General features: G+C 55.1%; 2 protein-coding genes across 2 annotated transcripts in view; one reads left to right on the forward strand and one right to left on the reverse strand.

Moving 5' to 3' along the window:
- VAV2 (vav guanine nucleotide exchange factor 2) overlaps positions 1-8084 on the reverse strand; it is a 149255-nt gene extending 141171 nt beyond the window's left edge. Inside the window, 1 exon segment of the mRNA XM_055720424.1 lies at positions 7542-8084. Within this exon segment, the coding sequence (XP_055576399.1) occupies positions 7542-7745 (204 nt within the window). The 5' untranslated portion in view covers positions 7746-8084.
- Positions 8085-13884: 5800 nt separating this feature from the next.
- Positions 13885-18903, forward strand: BRD3OS (BRD3 opposite strand). The gene is made up of 2 exons (XM_055720081.1): positions 13885-13957; positions 14210-18903. Exon 2 carries the CDS (start codon positions 14869-14871, stop codon positions 15136-15138), a length of 270 nt encoding a protein of 89 aa, XP_055576056.1. The 5' UTR covers positions 13885-13957; positions 14210-14868; the 3' UTR covers positions 15139-18903.
- Positions 18904-19054: the final 151 nt, after the last annotated feature.

Consider the following 19054-nt stretch of genomic DNA (forward strand, 5'->3'; position numbering starts at 1 on the left):
TCCAGCAGCAGTTTTGTTATGCATGGAGTTATAGGCTTTGCTCACTGGTGTGGCCAACGTCCACCTGAGAGCCCCAGCCCTGCCGGCCTCCCCGCTGCAAACACGGGAGGCTCCGAGCCATCGCGGAGGGTGGAGGGCAAGGAGGGGTTGCATCCGAGTTGTATCATCGGATGGAGCGCAGCCCTGAGCTGCAACCAAAGAAAACAGGAGGAGGGGGGGAAGTCAGTTTAATTAGAAACAGACCTTTTTCCAGGCTTTTTCTTGAAGGGGAGATAAAGCACTGGAAAAAGTCATTTCATTAACACTGAGTTTGAAGTTGGCAAATGCAGACTTAATTTATAGTTGCTCTGAAAAAGAAGGTCCTCCCGCCCCGCTTACAGAAGGAGCATTAGAGGGCACACAGCTTAGAACAAGCGAAACACGTTGCCGGGGTGGCAGAAGAACCCAGGAGGTGGCTGTAGGGTAACACACAAGTCACCTCGAGGAGTGGCTAAATTAAAGCCCTCGGGCTAATACCCACAGGAGAGCTGGGGGTGACACTGCAGGCTGGCAGCAGGGACAAGACCAGGCTTTGCCCGGGGCCAGCACTCACCGAAGCGGCACGGTGATCCCACCAGTCCCGGGATGCTGCACGGACAGCTGGGCAGACAGATGGACTCGGCATTAACGTGAGAGCAGGTCACTCCCATGGGGCACTGAGCAAGTCTTCGGGTGGGATCAGAGATCTGGGAAGCAGTGCTGACTGCTGGGAGAGCAGCTGTGGGGACCATTTTAAGATCACTGAGAGTCCAAGGGATCCAACTGATGTCAAGGGTACTGCGAGGATGGAGAAGGGGGAGCGGAAAAAGCTGCTGTGCAGCTCTAAGAAAGGGGATCCATGCTTTAAAAACCAAAGCAGAGGATAGTCTTTCTTTCCCAGAGGTGTTGCAAATCTTACTGTACTTACGTGCCTCCACCACCCCTCCGCAGTAATCCCCCCCCACCCCCTCGCTTACACCGTGCCCTGCATCAGTGGGACCCTGGTGCTCCCACCCCCAACCCTGCCCAGAGCATCCTAGCAGCCCCAGGCTAGGCTGCTGGGATGCGTCAGATCAGCACGTTTGAGACCACTAAAGACAGGCTTAGGAGGGAGTCACATGGAGAAGGGAAAAAGTTCAAACACCAGGAAAAAAAAAGGGGTTTCTCTTTAAGAAGGGACAAAGAAGCAGATCAAAAATTTGCCCTAAGGTCAGTCTGAAGCAATGTTTTTGTCAGTGCCAAGAATCAGGTCCCTGCTGGCTGCAGGTCGGCTGAAGAAAGCAAAGGGTCCACGGCACAAGCCAGGGTCTTCCACACACGCGAGGCCCAACACAGGGTGATGGATCAGCAGCATCCCGCTGGGCACAGCTGAGGTGGCGATGCTCAACCCTTCAATACAACTGCAGGTCCAACACACACCTTGCTTGATCTAACCTAAATTCCTGCAGCCCGAATTCCTTGCTCAGACACAGCCACAACATTTAAGCATCACAAGTGCCATCGCCAAAAGAATTGCCTCTTTCTCCCTGGAGGAACCAAGCAACAAGGTACCCCGGCTCCTTGGCAGTACACCCAGCACCAAGGGTCCCCACCAAGAAGGATGGACAAGCCGAGCATTTTCCACAGCTCATCAACATGCTGTTGAGATAGAAAGCAGCTTCCAAGACTGGTCCCAACTTGAAAAACCACCAAATTGACTGGGTTTTTGGCTTTGTGTTTTTAATGGCATCCATTCATTCAGGAGCCTGTTCCTGCTAGGTATTTAGTGCAGGTATTAAACTCTCATCAATCACTGGGCGGGAGGGCAGTTTTCACTGCTTTTCATGCTTCTTGGCACAGCCAGCAGGATCCATCTAACACTTTCCGCCGCCTCCTGCCCCAACAGAATACATATAAGCCTTCAGCTCCAGGTTCAGTTCTATCTCACAACCTCGCCGAACAACTGAGAAGAGGGGGTGCCACCTCTATCTGACACAAGTTTCAGGGTGCTGTTTGACATGCAGGAGGCACGGAGGGGGCCGGGAAGGACTGCAATCCGTTCCTATTTGCAAGGAGCTCACGAGATCGGCCGTACAAGACAGAGCACCTTTTTTCCCTTTGTAAAGCTCAGCACATCCGAACGGGAAGTCACTGAGACACAGTAAACAGGGATATGTAATGAGGCCATTTTTTATAGCCTTTTTTTGGAACAGAACTCAATTTTGAGCAGCAGAGAGTAAATAAAAAAGCCTGAGGACCTGAGCAGGGTAAATCGGAGAGCAGCTACACAGACCTTGCTCCAACACCACACCTACCCAGTCAGCTCTGATAATACTCAATTATATTTAACGGCTATCATGACACGTGGAAGTAATTTCAAGCACTGTCACTATAAAGCCTTCAAGTGGCATGTTAAAAAAAACCCAAAGCTTTGCGAATAATTACCGGTACCAAATACACCAGCGTGTCTTTATCTCCCATATACCTGGGGGAAATGGTACCAAGCACCTGCTCCCACCTGCATGGCAGAGGAGCACCTACGTGATCAATACATGGAACCCGGATACCGAATCATCAGCATCCTCCAGAAAAACCAGCAGCCGTGAAGCCACCTGGCAGTTCAGCCCAGTGCAGGGCATGACACCCATCAATCGTGGGAAGCCGCTTGTCTGCGTGGTCCCTTAATCAGAGCAAAACAGAGCGGTGGGCAGCCAAGTCATCATGCCAATTACATTTGCTGTGTCTCATCAGTCTCAAGAGCCCTAATAAAACCTCCAGGCGCTGCAGACCGAGATGGATTATCTCTCGAGAGATGTCAATATGCTTCAAAATAAGACTCCTTAATGAGCTGACCGTTACTGCTAACTTGAAGTCTGTGCACACACAAATACACATATTAAACATATGGCTGCTTCATTTCAAGTATCCAAGAGATTCTGAAGCATGAAAAAAAGGTATTCAGCCATGTCCAAGCCAACCTTAAAGGAAGGGTGAACGCAAAACAATCATCAACGGGAGTTTTCACGTTAAAACGAACCGCATGACCAAGCCCTAGAAGGGCACAACCGCTGTGGGGCAGGTACCAATTTCCAGCTGTCATAACATATGGAGGAATGTCAATGTTGCAGCAGATAACACTGCAGCAGCGTGTTCGGACAGCCAGTATGTGAGCAATGGGAAGATGGGGCAGGAGTTTGGTGGTTATGGCTTTTCACCAAGCTCTTCTTCCTTGAAGGAGCCCACATGTCCTTCAGCTGCAGAGACTGGGGAGCAGAAACGCTCTGGAGGGCAGAGCACAGGCTGGGACCCCCCAGACACGCTGGGCGATGCCGTCAGCCCCCACAGCACCTTGCTTGCTCGCTGCCACTCAGGCACCTGTGATACAAACACTCCACCAAGATCCAGATGTTTCCATACAGCCCCCCACCGCGTTGCCGCAAGCGCCAAGAGGCTGAACCGGGTCTTCTGGACACCAGGGGAACTAAACCAGGGTGCTGGCAAGCCACCAGAGAAAGGACACTGATCTGGCACACTGCAAGCAGCTCATGGGTCTTCCAGTTTTCCATATTCAGGGATAACTCCTGATCAGCCCCCACCACCATCACCACCTGCAAAGGCAGCCAGCACAGCTGATCCAGCCCCCACGAGGTCTCTGCCCACAGACCTGACGTCGCCTGAGCAGGGAGAGCCCGCGGCAGGGCTCATCAGAGCTTCCCTACCAACCTCGGTACGCATCCAAGTCCCTGTCAGGAGGGATTAATTTTATCTCAGGCCAATGCAAAAAAAATATTAAAAAAAAACCCAACAAACCCAAAACCCCAAAAAACCAACAAACCAAACCCCACACCATCAAATATCAACCTCACCCAAATGTGCAATTTTTTATTGCACATATTTTTTTATGTCTCGCCATGAGGAAGCACAAGTGAATAGTCACTTAATTTGTATCTGACCAGAGACTTCACAAAATTACAATTCAAACCTAATTATCGATGAAAATTCAAAGCTCTGTGATCTCCATCTTATTCACAAAAGGAGTTTGGGTTGCAGAAGCAGCTGTACCACACAGTGTCAGAGGACTGGAAATCAGTACCAGCTCCAGGGGAGCGGGGGAAGAAGCGGGGTTCTGGCGATGGCTCTGCACAGGGACGAGGGAGAAACACTGTCCTGAGTGCTGTGCACAAGGGACAGGGACTGCAAGCCCGAGGGCTGCTACATCTGCTCCCATTTGCAAATAAAGACATCCTCTGCATCACGCTCTCACAGCTGGCTGACAAACCAGCTTGAATTACATCCCCAAAAATCCAATCACAGTAATAGGCATAATGATCAATAAGTACCGAGGGCAAGTCCACTCATCCCACTTCCCAGCTCTCCAGAAATGTCCTCTACAGCAAAAGCAATTAGCAGAAATGAAGTTTTACTCCAGGCTCATCAAAACTGGCCTCACACCCTCCGACTCTCAGAAGAGAACCGGACTTTAAAACTTTTTTTCCTGTTTATTTTGTTAGTCTCTGTGGAGGTTCAGTAGCTTTGGGGCATCCCATCCTGCCAGGCACCACTGAGCACTGGTCTTGGGTCTCTGGAACGGAGCATGAAACTAAAGCAAACTACAGATTGCAATGCAATGAGGTGATTTTACTCTATTTATTTATTTAAAAATCAAGTAGTAAACTACTGCTGTGTGGCCAGCCTGGTTTCCCTGCTGAGCAAGAACAGGAAGGTTTTTGGAGGATGGGGACACCAGTCCATCCCTCCCCAGCAGGCAGCACAAGCCCCTGCATCCCTCCCCATCCCTCCCCCTGGCCTCGATGCGCTGCAAACAGGATCCCTCACCTCCCAGCACACCTTCAACAGCTGCAAGTAAAAACAAATCAGCATGGAAGAGGATGGAAAAAAAAACCCACCACAACAACCTACCAAACAAACACACACCAGTGTCTGGATCTTAAAGCCTTTCTTGGCAGAGATGTGATTTCACCTCTGGCCTTTGGAACGATGCTCACCTCAGGCAAAAATCTGTTTCTCATCACACACCTGTACAACCCCATTTAATTCACTGAGAAAGGTGGATGACAGAATATTGCTGGATGTTTCAAGTCTAGCACAACTGTCTTGTCCCCTGGCATTTTGGCTGATTAATTAAAAAAACAGCTCTGTAATAAGGCAAACGGCTGGTTAGCCAGCCCAGCCAGTCAGGCTAAGTGTGCCTTTATCCTCAAAAACCACCTCTGAAGTTTCTAGGCACGCTCTGTCTTGCACATCCCTACCCTTGTGTCTGAACATATCACAGCTGCGTGACAATGATGGGTTCCTACACTCTTCTTCTCAAATTTGATCCGGAGAGGCTAAACCACTCATGGATAGCTGCAGCAAGGCTGAGGCACGGTGGGGACACGCGTCCCCACCCCGGCGGGGCTCAGAGCCCCCCTCTCCTCCCTGGGCTGCCCGTGCTGCAGATGCACAGAGGAGCAGCGAGATGCAGCTACCCTGGGGGAGATGCCAGATTCCCAAACTCCAGAACTGCCCAAGAAACACCAAATCACGATTCAAGTCTTGATTGACTTGGGTCCCATCCTGGCCGAGGACAAGCATCAGCTGAGCCTGGCCACAGCTCTGCGCGCCCGCGTGGGCTCAGCTTTGGCCAGGCTGTGCCGGTCCGCTCTGACCACTGGGTTCTAGCAGAGGCAACCAGCAAAGCACCCGATCCTGCCAGTTCCACTCACACCCCTCCCACGGCCCGGAAAGCGGCCAAGTGTGGTATTTCATTAAGCAGTTTCGTTAAGGACAGCTGGGCTGTAAGCTCTCACCTCCAACAAGCACCACCTGCCTCAGCAAGGGCAGCAAGAGTTTCCTACCCACCGAGATCTTCCCTAGATCTCAGCTACCGTTTTAAACCCCTTTCTGCATTCTCCCCACAGGGCAAATCCTGGGCTGAAATGAGGTTTGTAGGATTATAGTGTTTTCTCAAAAGAAAACAAGAAATGCATAGAACATAGAGCATCCTCAGCGTGTTCTAGGAAAGCGCTAGTCCTCGCACATCTACAGCTCCAGCGCAACGGTTTATATTTGGAAACACCAGTTTGTACGGAAGACAGTTTGATCAGTTTATAGCCTGGAAAGCGAAGAGGAAACCTCCCAGCATTGTTCCACCCTGGGAAGAGGCATCCGTACGTGTTGTTATTTACTCCACGCCAGCTGGTCTCACGCGCCAACGCCTGAGCTGCCATGGGTGGGTTTTCACCGTACAGTCGGGGCTTCCCACCCCTTTGCTTTGCAGGACCAGAGTCTGGGGGTCTGCAAGAGCCCAGCAATGTCCTCACATTCACACGCAGGCAGCAAAACATGCTCCGCTCCCCAAAGCGTGGCTCCAGAGCTTCGGGTCCGGGTGCCTCGCAGGGAAGCTGGTGGCTCCCGGCTGCCCCCAGCCACTGCAGCCCCCCAGCACAGGGGGTCACATCTCGATGAAAACCATTGTCCTGGAACAAAACTCTGGCAAGAAGAAGGGAAAGGTGCTGGCCGGGTAAGCAGGGTGGTTGCACAGCACGTATCCAGAACTCTCGTTCACATCATACATTATTTATCTTTGAATGCTTCCATAAAGTTAAAAGAGGCTCACATGCCCTTGCTACCAGGAAATTTCCCCTTGCTTTTACCAATAAAACCTGTTGTTGTTCCAAAACAAAAGCCAGCAGTCTACCTTCCACTTGCCAACGCAGGGGCTGGGGGTAGGGAGGACAAAGTGCCCCCTTTAATCTGCTTCTAAATTGATTTCACTTCCCGATTCCCATGCAAATGCCACGCAGCTCAGCTTGCAAAAACGTAAGCATTTAAACCCAAAACAACTACAACTGGTTTGGGGTTTTTTTTTTCCCAATTTGGTTAAGCCTGCTTTCACCAAAACACCCAGAAACTGGAAAACCTTCCAGGAAGAGAGCCCTATGAAGTTCCCAGACCCGAAGAGCAGGAGGAAGGCAGCTGGGGCACCGCATGGCCCCACTCCCTTGCCCAGCCGGGCTTGGGACAGGCTTGCGGAGCACTTTTTGATTTTATTAATTTATTTACTTATTTTGTTTTTAATCTTCCCGGCCAAAGTTTTGTCCCGACAGCCGGTGCCCTCGCAGGGCCACCCACTCCCCCAGCTCATCAAAGCGGATGGGGCGCCCCCCCCAACCCCCCCCAGCCCCCCCCAGCCCTGCCCTTTGCTTTTGTTCCGCGATGACTGTAAACACAAGGGGGGAAGTTTCCCCCTTTGCCGGGGTGTTTTTCCCCCGCCCCGCAGCCCCTTCCCGTGCGGCCGCGGGTCCCACCGCCGCTGCCCCCACCCCGGCCGCCGGGGCACGATCGGCGAGAGCCCCGAGAGCTAAAGCCCGGAGGGGGCGAACAGCATTTGGGGGGGGGGTGAAGCAGCCGGCCTCCCACGCGCCCCCTCCCCAAACCCGCTCGCATTCACGCTCCCCAAGTTTTGCGAAAGCAACACCCGCACCCAGGGAAGGGCGTGCTCGGGGGGGGGGGGGGTCCCGCACCCGCGCACCCCCTCCTACCTGGGACATCTGGGGCCTGAAGTTGATGTCCTTGAGGTCGATGGAGCCGGGGGAGAGGTTGTGGAGCAGCTGGCAGAGCAGCACCCCGTCCCGCAGCGCCTGCGCCAGGTCGAAGACCACCGCCGAGGGCCAGACCACCCGGTGGTTGGGGGGCAAAACTTTGCAGTCGATGAGCCAGCGGCCGCACTGCCGCCACTCCTCCATGGCCGCGGTCCGACGGGGCCGCCGCCCCGCGCACACACCCGGCCTTCTTCTTCTTCTTCTCCTTCTTCTTCCTCCTCCTCCTCCTCCCGGCCGCTCAGGGGCAGCGGGCGGCCGCCCGGGGGGCTGCTCTGCACCGCGCCGCCGCGCTACCGCCCCGCTCCATCGCCGCCCGCCGCCCGGGGAAGCATCGCTCCGTGCCGGGGCTCTGCGGAGGAGGAGGAAGGAGGAGGAAGGAGGAGGAGGAGGAGGAGGAAGGGGGGCGGCGCGGAGTTTTCCGGCGGAGGGCTGCCCCTGCCCCCGCCGCGGCCCCACCGCCTCGGCCGGCGCTAGGCGCGCCGCATCCTCCCGGGAACAAAGCGGGCGGGGGGGGGGCACACGGGGCACGGTGGCGCCGCCCCCCGCAACTTGGGCCCCTGCCCCGAGGGCAGCCCCCGCTGCCCGCCCCACCTGCGCGGCCGGGGGGAGCGCTGCCCCCCGCCCCGGGCCGGCGGGAGGGGCTGCCGGGCCCCCGCTGCCCCTTTGTCTGCGGGAGCCCGGGCTCGGTGGGGGGGGCCGGCTGCGCTCCACGCCGCCTCGGCTCTTATCCCCCTTTTTTTTTTTTTGGTTAATTATTATTTTGTATTTTTCCCTTTTTCTGTCCCCTCGCTCCCTTCCGCCACTGCTCCTTCGCTCCCTGTTCCGGGAAAACCGCGCCGAGCCCCGGTGCTGCTTCTCTCTTCCCACTGGCCCTGGGGGGACAGAGCTGCCGTCCCCACTCTGCAGCCGGGGTGCCCCCCCCCTCCCCCCGCGCCCCCGCCCGGGACCCTCGTGCTCCCCCACCGGCCCGGCACACGCACGGTCCCGGGGGCAGGGGCAGGACCTGAGCCGGGGGTCTGCACCCAGCACCGGGCTTTGTCCGAGGGTGCCTACCCCCCCCCCCCCCCAGTCTCCTGTTTGGTTTGCAAATACTGCAGGGGAGTTGTTCAACCCAAGCAGGCGATCGTATTCCTTGACTTCCCAACATGAAGACAACTCCTATAATTAATTACTAGTGTATTTATTAAAAACCTCAACTCTCAGCCATTAACTCCTCGGCAGCAAACTCTTGAAAAATCTCTAATTTTCACCAGTGGCTTCCAGCCAAATCAGCACGGTTTAGAGCAGCCTCTTTCAAATCTGCTCTGAGTTTTCTTCCGAGATCCTCTCCCCAGAGTTTGCCGATTAATTTCCAGCCTGGCTTTCCAGATAGCCAGAGCCGGAAGCCGAGACTGGGACGAAGGGAAGCTATTAACCTGGATGTCAAACAAATGCAACACTAATCTCTTCCAAATGTAGCCAAGTGGAGATAAAGAAGAGCGACCCTAGTGGCATGATACTTCGTTTTCAATCTAGGACGGAGGATCCCTCCAAAGAATGAAAAACAATTGTTTAATATTCCAAGGAAAGTTTGGTAGGCTTATTATTATTATTATTTGTTTTATCATAAGGCATTTCTCTTAGCCTGATGGGCTGACACACCGTCTGTCCCAGCTCCGGCTGGGTGCAGTGCCCACTGGTCCTCTGGCCAGAGTGTGGGATGGGGGCATGTGGGTGCTGCTCCCTTCGGGATCATGCCATGCTCACCCTGCCCTGGGTGTACCCATCAGCATGCTGGTTCCAGTCCCTGCTTCCCCATACCCTGCGGAGCTGATTTCTCAGAATAACTTTCTCGTTCTTTTAGTTTTTGCTGAGGCTTTTCTTTCTGCTCTCAGGCTCGGTCTCCAGCAGCACCCACCAGGCAGGAATCCCAAGGCTACCGAAAGGAGTGGAGTCCTGCCAGGGATAATTTTGGTTGCCTCTGTGCTTGTCTGCCTTGTGAGGTCAGGTCTGTAGGTAGAGGACAACAGAGGGATTTATTATATGTGTATAATTAAAGCTGCTAGCTACAGCCTGGCTTTTTTACTGCGTAATAAAAAGCACACTTGGCCCCTGGACACTTAGGAACAATCGTTGCAGCTGCAAAGCCAGCTTCTGCGTGGGAGGTGTTGAAGCAAGCGAGCTTCTCACCTACCTCTGCAACAGTCAAAGCAGCTGATGGCGAGCGTATTTTTGATAGCAGAAAAAAAAATCAACCCCAAATCTGTACGGCAAGGCTCAGTGGGGAGCATGTACCCAGCACACGTACCAGTGGATACGAATGTCCTGAAACAAGATGGGGTCCATGGAGAGGACCTGGGCACTGCTTTCAGGATGCACCTAAAGCTAAAAGGCAGCAATTAAAGAGGTGGAATTTTGTGCTAGAGCTGGTGCCCCCCTCTCCTGCCCCTTGGCACTGCTGGGAAGGACAGCCAGCCTGGGAGGGACAGACCAGGGAAGGACAGCCAGCCAGGGCTGAAGCTGCTGACCCACACGCGGAGGCTGACACTACCCTCTGCTGGGGACCAAGCTTGGAGCATCTCTCTGCTAACGGGCTTCACTGCGTGCGCTTTTAGTACTTTCTGGCCTGAGAGGTGAGTAAATGCACTAGAAGGACAATAACAGAAGGAACATTATGCTTTTCCATCCCCAGATGTCTCAGTAACTAGATCCAAGGGGACTGGCAGGCAGCTGTGACCACTGGGCAGCCAGGCAGGCACTGCCGCCCGGGTCCTGTTGCAGAGTGCATGGCTGGGGAAGCAGCAGCTGTTTGGGAATGTAACAGAGCTGCTTGGGAACATCACAGCCCAGCATGGAATAGGCAAAACTAGTCATGGAAGGAAGGAAGGAAGGAAGGAGACAGACATAAATGCATAAAAATGTGCAAGGAGATCGACCTTACAAATCAACCAAAACATCCGTGGGACACGGGCACGTTTCACAGTAAAGTCTATTTTCTGTGATGTTTGGTGTTGCTGCTGGGAGAAGAGCCAACTCCCCAGCCAGCGCACACGGAGCAGCAGCCACCACGCTGCCTCTTTGGAGCAGCCATCTGAAAACATCCCCTAAATACAAGGGCCACACCGCCAAGAAATCCCCATTTCCAAGCCAGCCCGTGTCTATGGATTGCCATTGCCACCTTCTGGATTAGACCAAGTGTGCACCAGCTTGTCCCACGGACATCTGTCTCCAGCTGGAGCCAGGGTCCCCAGAGCAGGGGCTGTCACGGCTGCTGTCACAGCAGAGCTCGGGCACCACCGGCAGCTGTCAGCAGTTCCTTGTGCAGCCTATGTGCCATTTACATCACGCTCTTAGATACCGTGATCCCCTTTCACCAACTATTTTAGGAAACCTGTGCAAGTCACAACCCGGTAAACACACTGCTCCGCAGCAGCTCTCGCTGCTGGTCAGAAAGGGACAAATCACACCGCTGTTGAAGTATTAAACTCACATCCACTGGGTACAGACAATAATTCTCTGGCTCATCTATTGCTGTAAACACCTGATCTACCTGCCCTGACAACTTGTACCCTGGAACAGTCATTGCAATTACCCTCTCACTAACGGCCCTACACTCCTGCCAGCAGAGATCAGGTCTTCTCCCCTGCCCCAGGCGTGCTGCCTCCCTGAGCAGGGAATGTGGGCTGTGCAACGGGAGAGCAGGAAAATTAACCTGGCACAGCTCGGTGCTGGCAGGAGGGATGAACTGGATTCTCTTCTTGCACTGGTGCAATGGGAGCCACAGATGCACTTTGTTTAACCGGGAAAAAGGTAGCACCTGAGGGTGCAGCTCCGCTGGAAAAGGGCTCTCCACCCGGGTGCCAAGCAGGTGGAGGCAGCACTTCCCTGGGCATTTCTCTGTGGAAGTGTCTCATTTATGGGGCCTGTGATGCCTCAGCTGTGCTGAACACAAACACCACCCTCTTCCCAAAACCATCACTGTGCTGCCGGGACAGCCGCGCCAGCAAGCCCTCCTCCACCGGGATTCACCCCAACAGCTCTCCCATCAAAATCCAGTGGTCCCGAGGCGTGTGCAGCCCTAAGGAGCTAAGCCAGGGAAAAGTCACCCAGGCCAGCCTCGTGCTGCAGCTGTGTCTCACAGCTGGCAGGGAAAGCAAAGCAGACACAGAGATTTCCCACTGGGGCTTCACCCCCTCTGTTCTGCTGCTGCTGCTTCTGAGGTTTATTTGGGAAGGGTCCTCTCGGATGGTCAGACGTCTCATGGAACCAGGGCGAAGGGTCCAGTGGATGGTCAGAGAGCTGTCAGCTTTCAGAGGTCTGCAGCCTCCAGCCCTTCTTGCTTTATCTCTGCAACAACCACAACCACTCCACTTACCGGCTGCGTCCGTTCCGCTCAGAGGTTGGTAACAGGACTGGTAATTTTTCAGAGAAGACCACGACACCTCACTCGTGCTAAAAACCTAAACCTGGTGGTTCCACTATAAATGATTTTGCATTTTCTTCTGCAGCTTCCACAAGGTGGGGCCAGGGCTAGCTCCTTGTGCAGATAAAGCAGCAAAGTCAGGACATTTCTGAGAATAAACATTTTAATAGTGTATTCATTCTTCTCTCTCCTTTTTTTTTTTTTTTTTTTCTTTCTTCCCTCTTCTTTGTGTTTGCTCTAAACCTTCCGGGAGCAGGGAGTTGCAGCCAGCGTGGCATTAAATCACTGCGTCTTGTTTGTGCCCACGAAGGCCCGGCGGAACAGCAGAGTGGCTCTGCAACAGATCTAAGTGTATTGAGTCCCTAACAGGAGATTAGATGGCGCTGCATTCACAGGAGATAAGAAGATTGAGAGCTTAAATTTAGTATCATCAGAAAAAGAATAAGCCTCACAGCTCTCTTCAAAACGTATTTCTTACCACGCTTGCCAGGGGACAGTCAGGCTAAGGAAATGGACTGGAGCAGACGGTGAGGATGAGCAGAGGCGGAGGGGATGCTGCAGGGTCACACAGCCTGCTCTGTAGATGTCCTGGCGTGGCTGTCACAGTGGTGGTCGCATGAGGCTGTCAGCAGACCTAAGGGTGTCCCCTGCCTGCCTTAGCCCACAACGGGCTGTCACTGGGGTGGCTGGGACAAGCAGGGAGGGATAAAGGGCACCACGTGCCCCCCCAGCACAAATGGCTGCTACACCAGTCACCCACCAGAAAGGAGACTGGGCAGAAACACACTTTGCCTTGGCTGTAAACTGGGCTGGGACCCCCCAGCACCTTCAGCAGCAGGGAGAGCCACTCCTCCAAGGGCAGTGCTGGGCAGGCTGGGCAACAGCAGGCTCCCCCCGTTCAGCCCCCAGGCCCCCATGTACGATGCCATGGGCTCAGCACGCGCAGTGCTGGGCGCCCCTTTAAAACGCTCTGTGCGCCCTGTGCTGGCTGACACCTGTGGGACCCACGCACCCAGCATGGGGAGCCCCACTGCCATGGCCCGGACTGCTGCACCATCCCACTCGGGGTGCCCCGCTGCCATGGCTCAGACCCACACACAGCGTGGGGAGCCCCACTGCTGTGCCCCAGACCCACACAGCCATTGTGGGGAGCCACACAGCCACGTCCTGGACTCACACACCCATTGTGGGGAGCCCCACTGCTGTGCCCGAGACCCCACAACCCACCCAGGGAACCCACTACCATGCCCCAGACCCCAACACCCAGCATGGGGAGCCCCACTGCTGTGCCCCGGACCCACATACTCAGCACGGGGAGCCCCACAGCCATGCCCTGGTCCCCTGCACCCCACTCACGGTGCCCCACTGCCATGCCCCGGACCCACGCAGCCAACATGGGGAGTCCTGCTGCTGTGCCTGGGACCCCACAGCCCACCCAGGGAACCCCACTGCTGTGCCCCAGACCACTGCACCCCACTCAGGGTGCTCCAATGATGTGCCCCAGCCTCCCACACCCAGCGGGGGGAACCCCCCTGCCCTGCCCTGGCCCCATGCACCCATTGTGGGGAGCCCCCCTGCCGTGACCCAGACCCCACACCCAGTGTGGGAAGCCCCCCTGCTGTGTCCCGGACCCCACAGCCCACCCAGGGAACCCACTGCCGTGCCCCAGACCCCACACCCATCGCGGGGAGCCCCCCTGCCGTGGCCCGGCCCCCCGCACCCACTGTGGGGAGCCCCCCTGCTGTGTCCCGGACCCCCCACCCATAGCAGAGAGCCCCCCTGCCGTGGCCCGGTCCCCCCACCCATCGCGGGGAGCCCCCCTGCCGTGGCCCGGCGCCCCCCGCCCCGCGGCCCCCCCGGCGCCGGCCCTGGCTCCTCCCGCCGTGATGCGCTCGGGAGGCGCCTCCGCGGCTGCTCCGAGCGGCGCCGGGGCCGGGCCGGGCCGCGCAGCACGGTGGGGCCGAGCGGGGGCCGGGGGAGTGCCGGGGGGCCGCGGGGGTGGGGTGGGGGGTCCCCGGGGGGCGCGCGGGGGCGGGGGGGGGGGGGCGCAGAGAGCCCCGGGGGGCCGCGGGCGGGTGCGCGGGGCCGGTGGAAGGGCGCGGGGGGGGGGGGGGGGGCACGGCGCGGGGGAGGAGGGGCCCTCGCAGGGTAGGGACCCCCGCTGCCAGGCCTTGGGGTGACCCCCGCCGTGCCCCCCCGCCCGCAGGTTGAAGCCCCGCAGCCGTGCCGCGCGCACCCCAGTGGGTACCATCACCCGGCGGGAGGCAGCATCTTCTGCATCCCGGGGGCCCGCGAAGCCCCCGGCCGCCCCCCGGCCGCAGCGTGCGGCACAGGCGGGGCGCTCCTGCACGGGCCTGGGTGCTGGTGGCCTCTTCAGTCTGACCTCTCCGCTCTGCCCTACGGCTTCAGGGTCCGTTCTTCAGGGAAGCAAAACTCATCCAAGAGCCGCTCAGCCTGTCCTGCCCGGCTGTGGAGCAAGCCCACCGCCGCCAAGCAAGCCCACCACTGCTGCTCACACCTGCTGAGATACTTCATGGGCTCTCAACAAGCAGCTCGTGTGCACGTGGTCCCTCCGCAAGATGAAACACGGAGCGGCATCACCACTGGATAAGCTTTCCGAAGCCCTGGCTTGTTATTTAAGCAAGGCTGGGCTGCCCGTTGTGGTTTGTGGCTGTGCATATCCCTGCTCCCTCTCCTGAGCTGTCCTTACGGCGACAGCGGCTCGTGTGTCCCCAGAGCCGTGCCCCTGCCCTGGGATGTTCCCCCTGGAGCTCGGAGCAGCAGCAGTCGACCTGGGCCGACCCGAGGGGTGTCTGTCAGAGCTGCCTGGAAGGAGCTCTCGTCTTCGGAGCCATCCTGGAGCAGATGACTGACAAAGTAATGAACGGGAGGGTGCCCCTGCCCGAAAAAGCCTTGTCCGAGGGCTATGCACGGCTGCGGTACAGGGACACCTCTCTGCTCATCTGGCAGCAGCAGCAGCAGAAACTGGAGTCGGCCCCCCCCAACACTTACCTGAGCCGGAGTCGGAGTATGTGGTACTCACAGTACGGCAACGAAGCCATCCTGGTGCGGGACAAAAACAAGCTGGATGTCTCCAGGGACACGGGACAGTCGAAGTTTTGCGCCATTATGTAATTTCGGTGGGTTTGCATTAGAAATCTACACACGGAGACAAACCAGACTGGCAGCAGGCCGGGGGATATGGGTTGGCACCATCCTCCCAAGAGAGCTGCGGCTAAAGCAGCGCGTGCGGGATGGGCCAGCAAGGCTGCCCAAAGCGTGCGTTTGTTTTCACTGTTGGTAGCGTCAGATTTTGCATGTCATTGAGTGTGTGTAACGAAAACAGTCTCACTCGGGAACTCATGAGCCTGTGTTCGCTGTCTAGCATCTTGGCAGGGTCTGTGCTGGACCATGTGTTGCTTGTAAGTGGCTTGTGCACCATGAGAAACACCCGCTGTTAACTCGGGAGCCATCCCCAGCAGGCACTTTCACTTGCGAGTCCTCACGCGTTGCCAAAGCTCTGTGAATGCTGGCGGCAGGGAGGCGAGCGCAGATCCGCTTCCATCCAGGCGAAAATTTTAGGAAGTTGACCTGCAAAACTACCTGGCCATTAGTTGTTGTGCTTGCCCCATCTCCCTTTAATTACTGCCCCGCAAGCGGTCTCTTGCAACCAAAGCCATTTGTTGCGGGGGGGGGAGGAAAGAGGGAAAGAATGTGTTGAGAGTTTATAGAGTCTGGAATTCGGCAGTTTCACCCTGTGCCAAGCAAAGGGCCCTCTCTGATGCCACAGTTTGGTATGGTGGCAGTAAGAGAGGACTTCTGGCGTCGGTGGAGCTGGCTCCCTTTCCGTGCTTTGGGAACAGATCACCAAGTCAACCGCCTGAAAGGGGGGGAGAGGCCCAGGAAAGCAACAGGAAGCAAGCTACTGTAAATACACACATCTCCTACCGCAGGACCTACCTGCCCCCAGAGATCACTGGCAGAAGCACGCAGTCCCCTGAAGTTTGCTTTGCATTCAAGTTTTAATGCATGCAGTAGGTTGGAAGGGTTTATTTTCTAATTCGGGTTGGATAGGAGATGTTGTGCATGTGTTCTAAAAGTTGCGTCTTCGAGCGTTTGTTTCCACTAACTGAAGGATTTTAGGAGGGAAAAAATACTAGAATTGCATTTCTTGGGAATAGAGACTGCTTTCAGGCTGCTTCCGTTAGGAGCTGAATCCCTAACTTGCTCAAGGCAAGATCAAGCTGAGAAACTCGACCCAGCAAGCACCTAAACCTTTATTAAAAACCAAGCAGTACCTCTTCCAGGGGTGCTAATTAGGTGCCCAGGGTTTGGCATTCAAGTATAACATTTGGCTTAAGTTATAGGCTCCCTCTGTGCCCTCCCTGGGACATCCTCTCAGCCTGCGTGCCTGATCCAGCAGCACTTGGGTACGGGCTTAACTTCAAGCAAATCAGTATTTGACGTTGACTTCAGTGAGGGTTATTTGCCTGTCTAAAATTAGGCACAGTCATTACTTCTGTTTATCTGAAACCTCCTTTGCATATTTCAAGCACTTTATTTTTATTTTTTTTTTTAATACAGCAAAGAAGAATCTTGTCCGCCCTTCCTGTGTGGGTTAAATGCTGCACTCAGTGTGCTGAGCAGAACATACCTGTTCTAACGTGAGATTGTAGATGTTTGAGGTACTCAGCCCTGATCCGTAGCACGTGTATGCACTGCAAACTATAGGCAGCTCATTTATTTTTTTTAAATACTATTTATGCATGCGTTGATGTTTGGTACCTTACATGTGTGCTCGTAAAACTAAACCTGCTGATGGACCTCAGTGCTTTGCCGACCTGCGCATTGCTCTGCACGCTCAAACAGTCCTACTGGATCTTGCCAGGACTAGCTCTGGATGAGAAGGGGTTTGGTGAATAAATGTTTTTCAGCTGAGGGGGGAAAAAAAAAAAAAAAGCATTCCATGAGCTTCCCAAAAGGAGCAGGATGCAGAATGCTGGCAGCAGCAGTGCTCCTGCACTGAGCTGCTGGTGAATGCAGAGCATCGCCTGGGGTGTGCGAGCCACCGAGGCCCCCAGGTCGGCGAGTGAACTGATGGTTATCGATGGAGATGGGCAGGAGATGGTCTGAGAGCTCCCCTAGAAGAATCTGCAGGTGGAAGAGACCTGGAGAGGCAGGAGAGGGGTGTTCAGGGCCTTTCCAGCAGCCCAGGGGAACATGCAAACTCTGGGAGTTTAAGGAACAGCACATCCCCAAAACCAGCTGTTCACTTTCTTTTCTTATAGAAAAAAAAACCCCACCCGTGAATTTATTTTTTTTTTTTATTTCAGTAAGAAATTTGATTATCTTGGGTATAATCAGTCTTTTTGTTTATGTGGCTGGTAAACCAAAATTCAGTTATTTGAAGAGCAGTCATTGGACTACACAAAAATAAAAACTTAAAATACATGCATAAATTCTTCCAGGATTGAGGCTGGATATGACAGTGCAAGGAAGAACGTGACTTGTTCTTCCCTCTCTCTGTGAACAGGACCGTATTTTCCGTATCTGTCTGTCCTTATTAGTCACAGCAGGTTTGTGGAGTGGCTGCTGTAAGCGAGCATTTCTGTAAGCCGGTTGTGTAGTGTTGATGCACTTGTTTAAAATGCTGTTGTAGCCTCTTTGATAAAGTGCATTAAAATGATTTGAATGCATCATCGGGAGCAGCTGTTTTCCTTCTGCATGTTAATCACTTTGGCACATGTGAGGATTACTGCTATTGGCACTCCCAGTCCTCGCCCAGGCAGAAGAGGGAAAACTCCAGACAGGCAGTTCCTCCCCGTTGGGAATTACCTTAGTTACTGGTGGGGCTGGGGGTCACCTCCCTCTCCAAAGTCACTCCGCTTCTCCTGTGGAGACGGGCCACGTGCAGGGGTGGCTCCTCCAGGTTCCCAAGCCTGGCAGCCGTTGTTGCATCCGAGCGGTGCGCTGGGGGATGAGGACAGCCCCTGGGTGTCACACGTGCAATAATCCATACACACACCAGCGTGAGCCAAACCTCAGCTGTGTTCTGCCTGTCCACAACCGCCTCCAGCTCTGTAAGCAGCAGCACCTAGAAATAACTCGCTAGTAAATGCTGAAGGAAACATCCTCCGGTGGAGCAGCTGTCTCACAGGAGATTTTTAGAGGATAGGTTGAACAAGCGTTTCCTTTGGGAGTATCGTTGATCCAACACACAGCTACGCCGATCCAACAGCTAAGCAAAACAGGTTTGCTGAAACCTTGGAGAAATCAGGGCTTTTAAACCCAGTGAGCAGGAACAGGGTTAGAGAAAGATTAACCCTGGGCAAGCCCGGCTGCCGTAACCCTTACCTTACACATAAACCAGCAGGCATGCATCTGAGACACTGAACAGCAAACCCAACCTGGATCCCCTCTAGTGACCAAAATAGATTTTGCCACGGTTCAGTCACCCCAAGACCGTGCTGTGACTGGCTACTTTAAGCCCCCCCTTTCCCCGCCGTGTCTTCCACATCCCAGCCACCCTGGGCTCGCGGACCTGCGGGGCCAGCGCTGGCTGGTAGACCAGGAGCCAGGGCCACCAGTGCCGGTGACAATGTCCCTCGGGTTCCTTCAGGTCCTGGTGGCTTGAAAGTAGTCAGCATTAAACGTGGGTGAAGTCCCCAGCTCCTCTTTTTTACCTGAACTTACCTCCATCAGGTGCAATTCTCACATCAGCTGAGAGCCCTTCAGGCTGTGGGCACCTAGGAAGAGTGAAGGTCCTTCCTTGGCTGCCCTGGGACATTAAAGCAGCCCAAGTGTTTCCCTCACCAGCTGAAAGGTCTACCCAGAGCACCTCTATACCAGGTGCTGAACTGCGATCTGGGAGACCCTTGGCCAAGCTGGCAGTGCCCCAGGCTTGCCCCCTGCTCTGAAGGCAGCTTTCCCCGTTAGCATGGCACTCCATGTGGCTGGAGTTGCAAAATTACTTCCAAATTCTTTCCAGACTCATGACACTAGGACTAAATCTATTTCTGTTTCTCCCTTAGCAATGCTACTCAACTGACTG

Source organism: Falco cherrug, chromosome 9 (genome assembly GCF_023634085.1).
Source record: "Falco cherrug isolate bFalChe1 chromosome 9, bFalChe1.pri, whole genome shotgun sequence".
NCBI lineage: Eukaryota > Metazoa > Chordata > Aves > Falconiformes > Falconidae > Falco > Falco cherrug.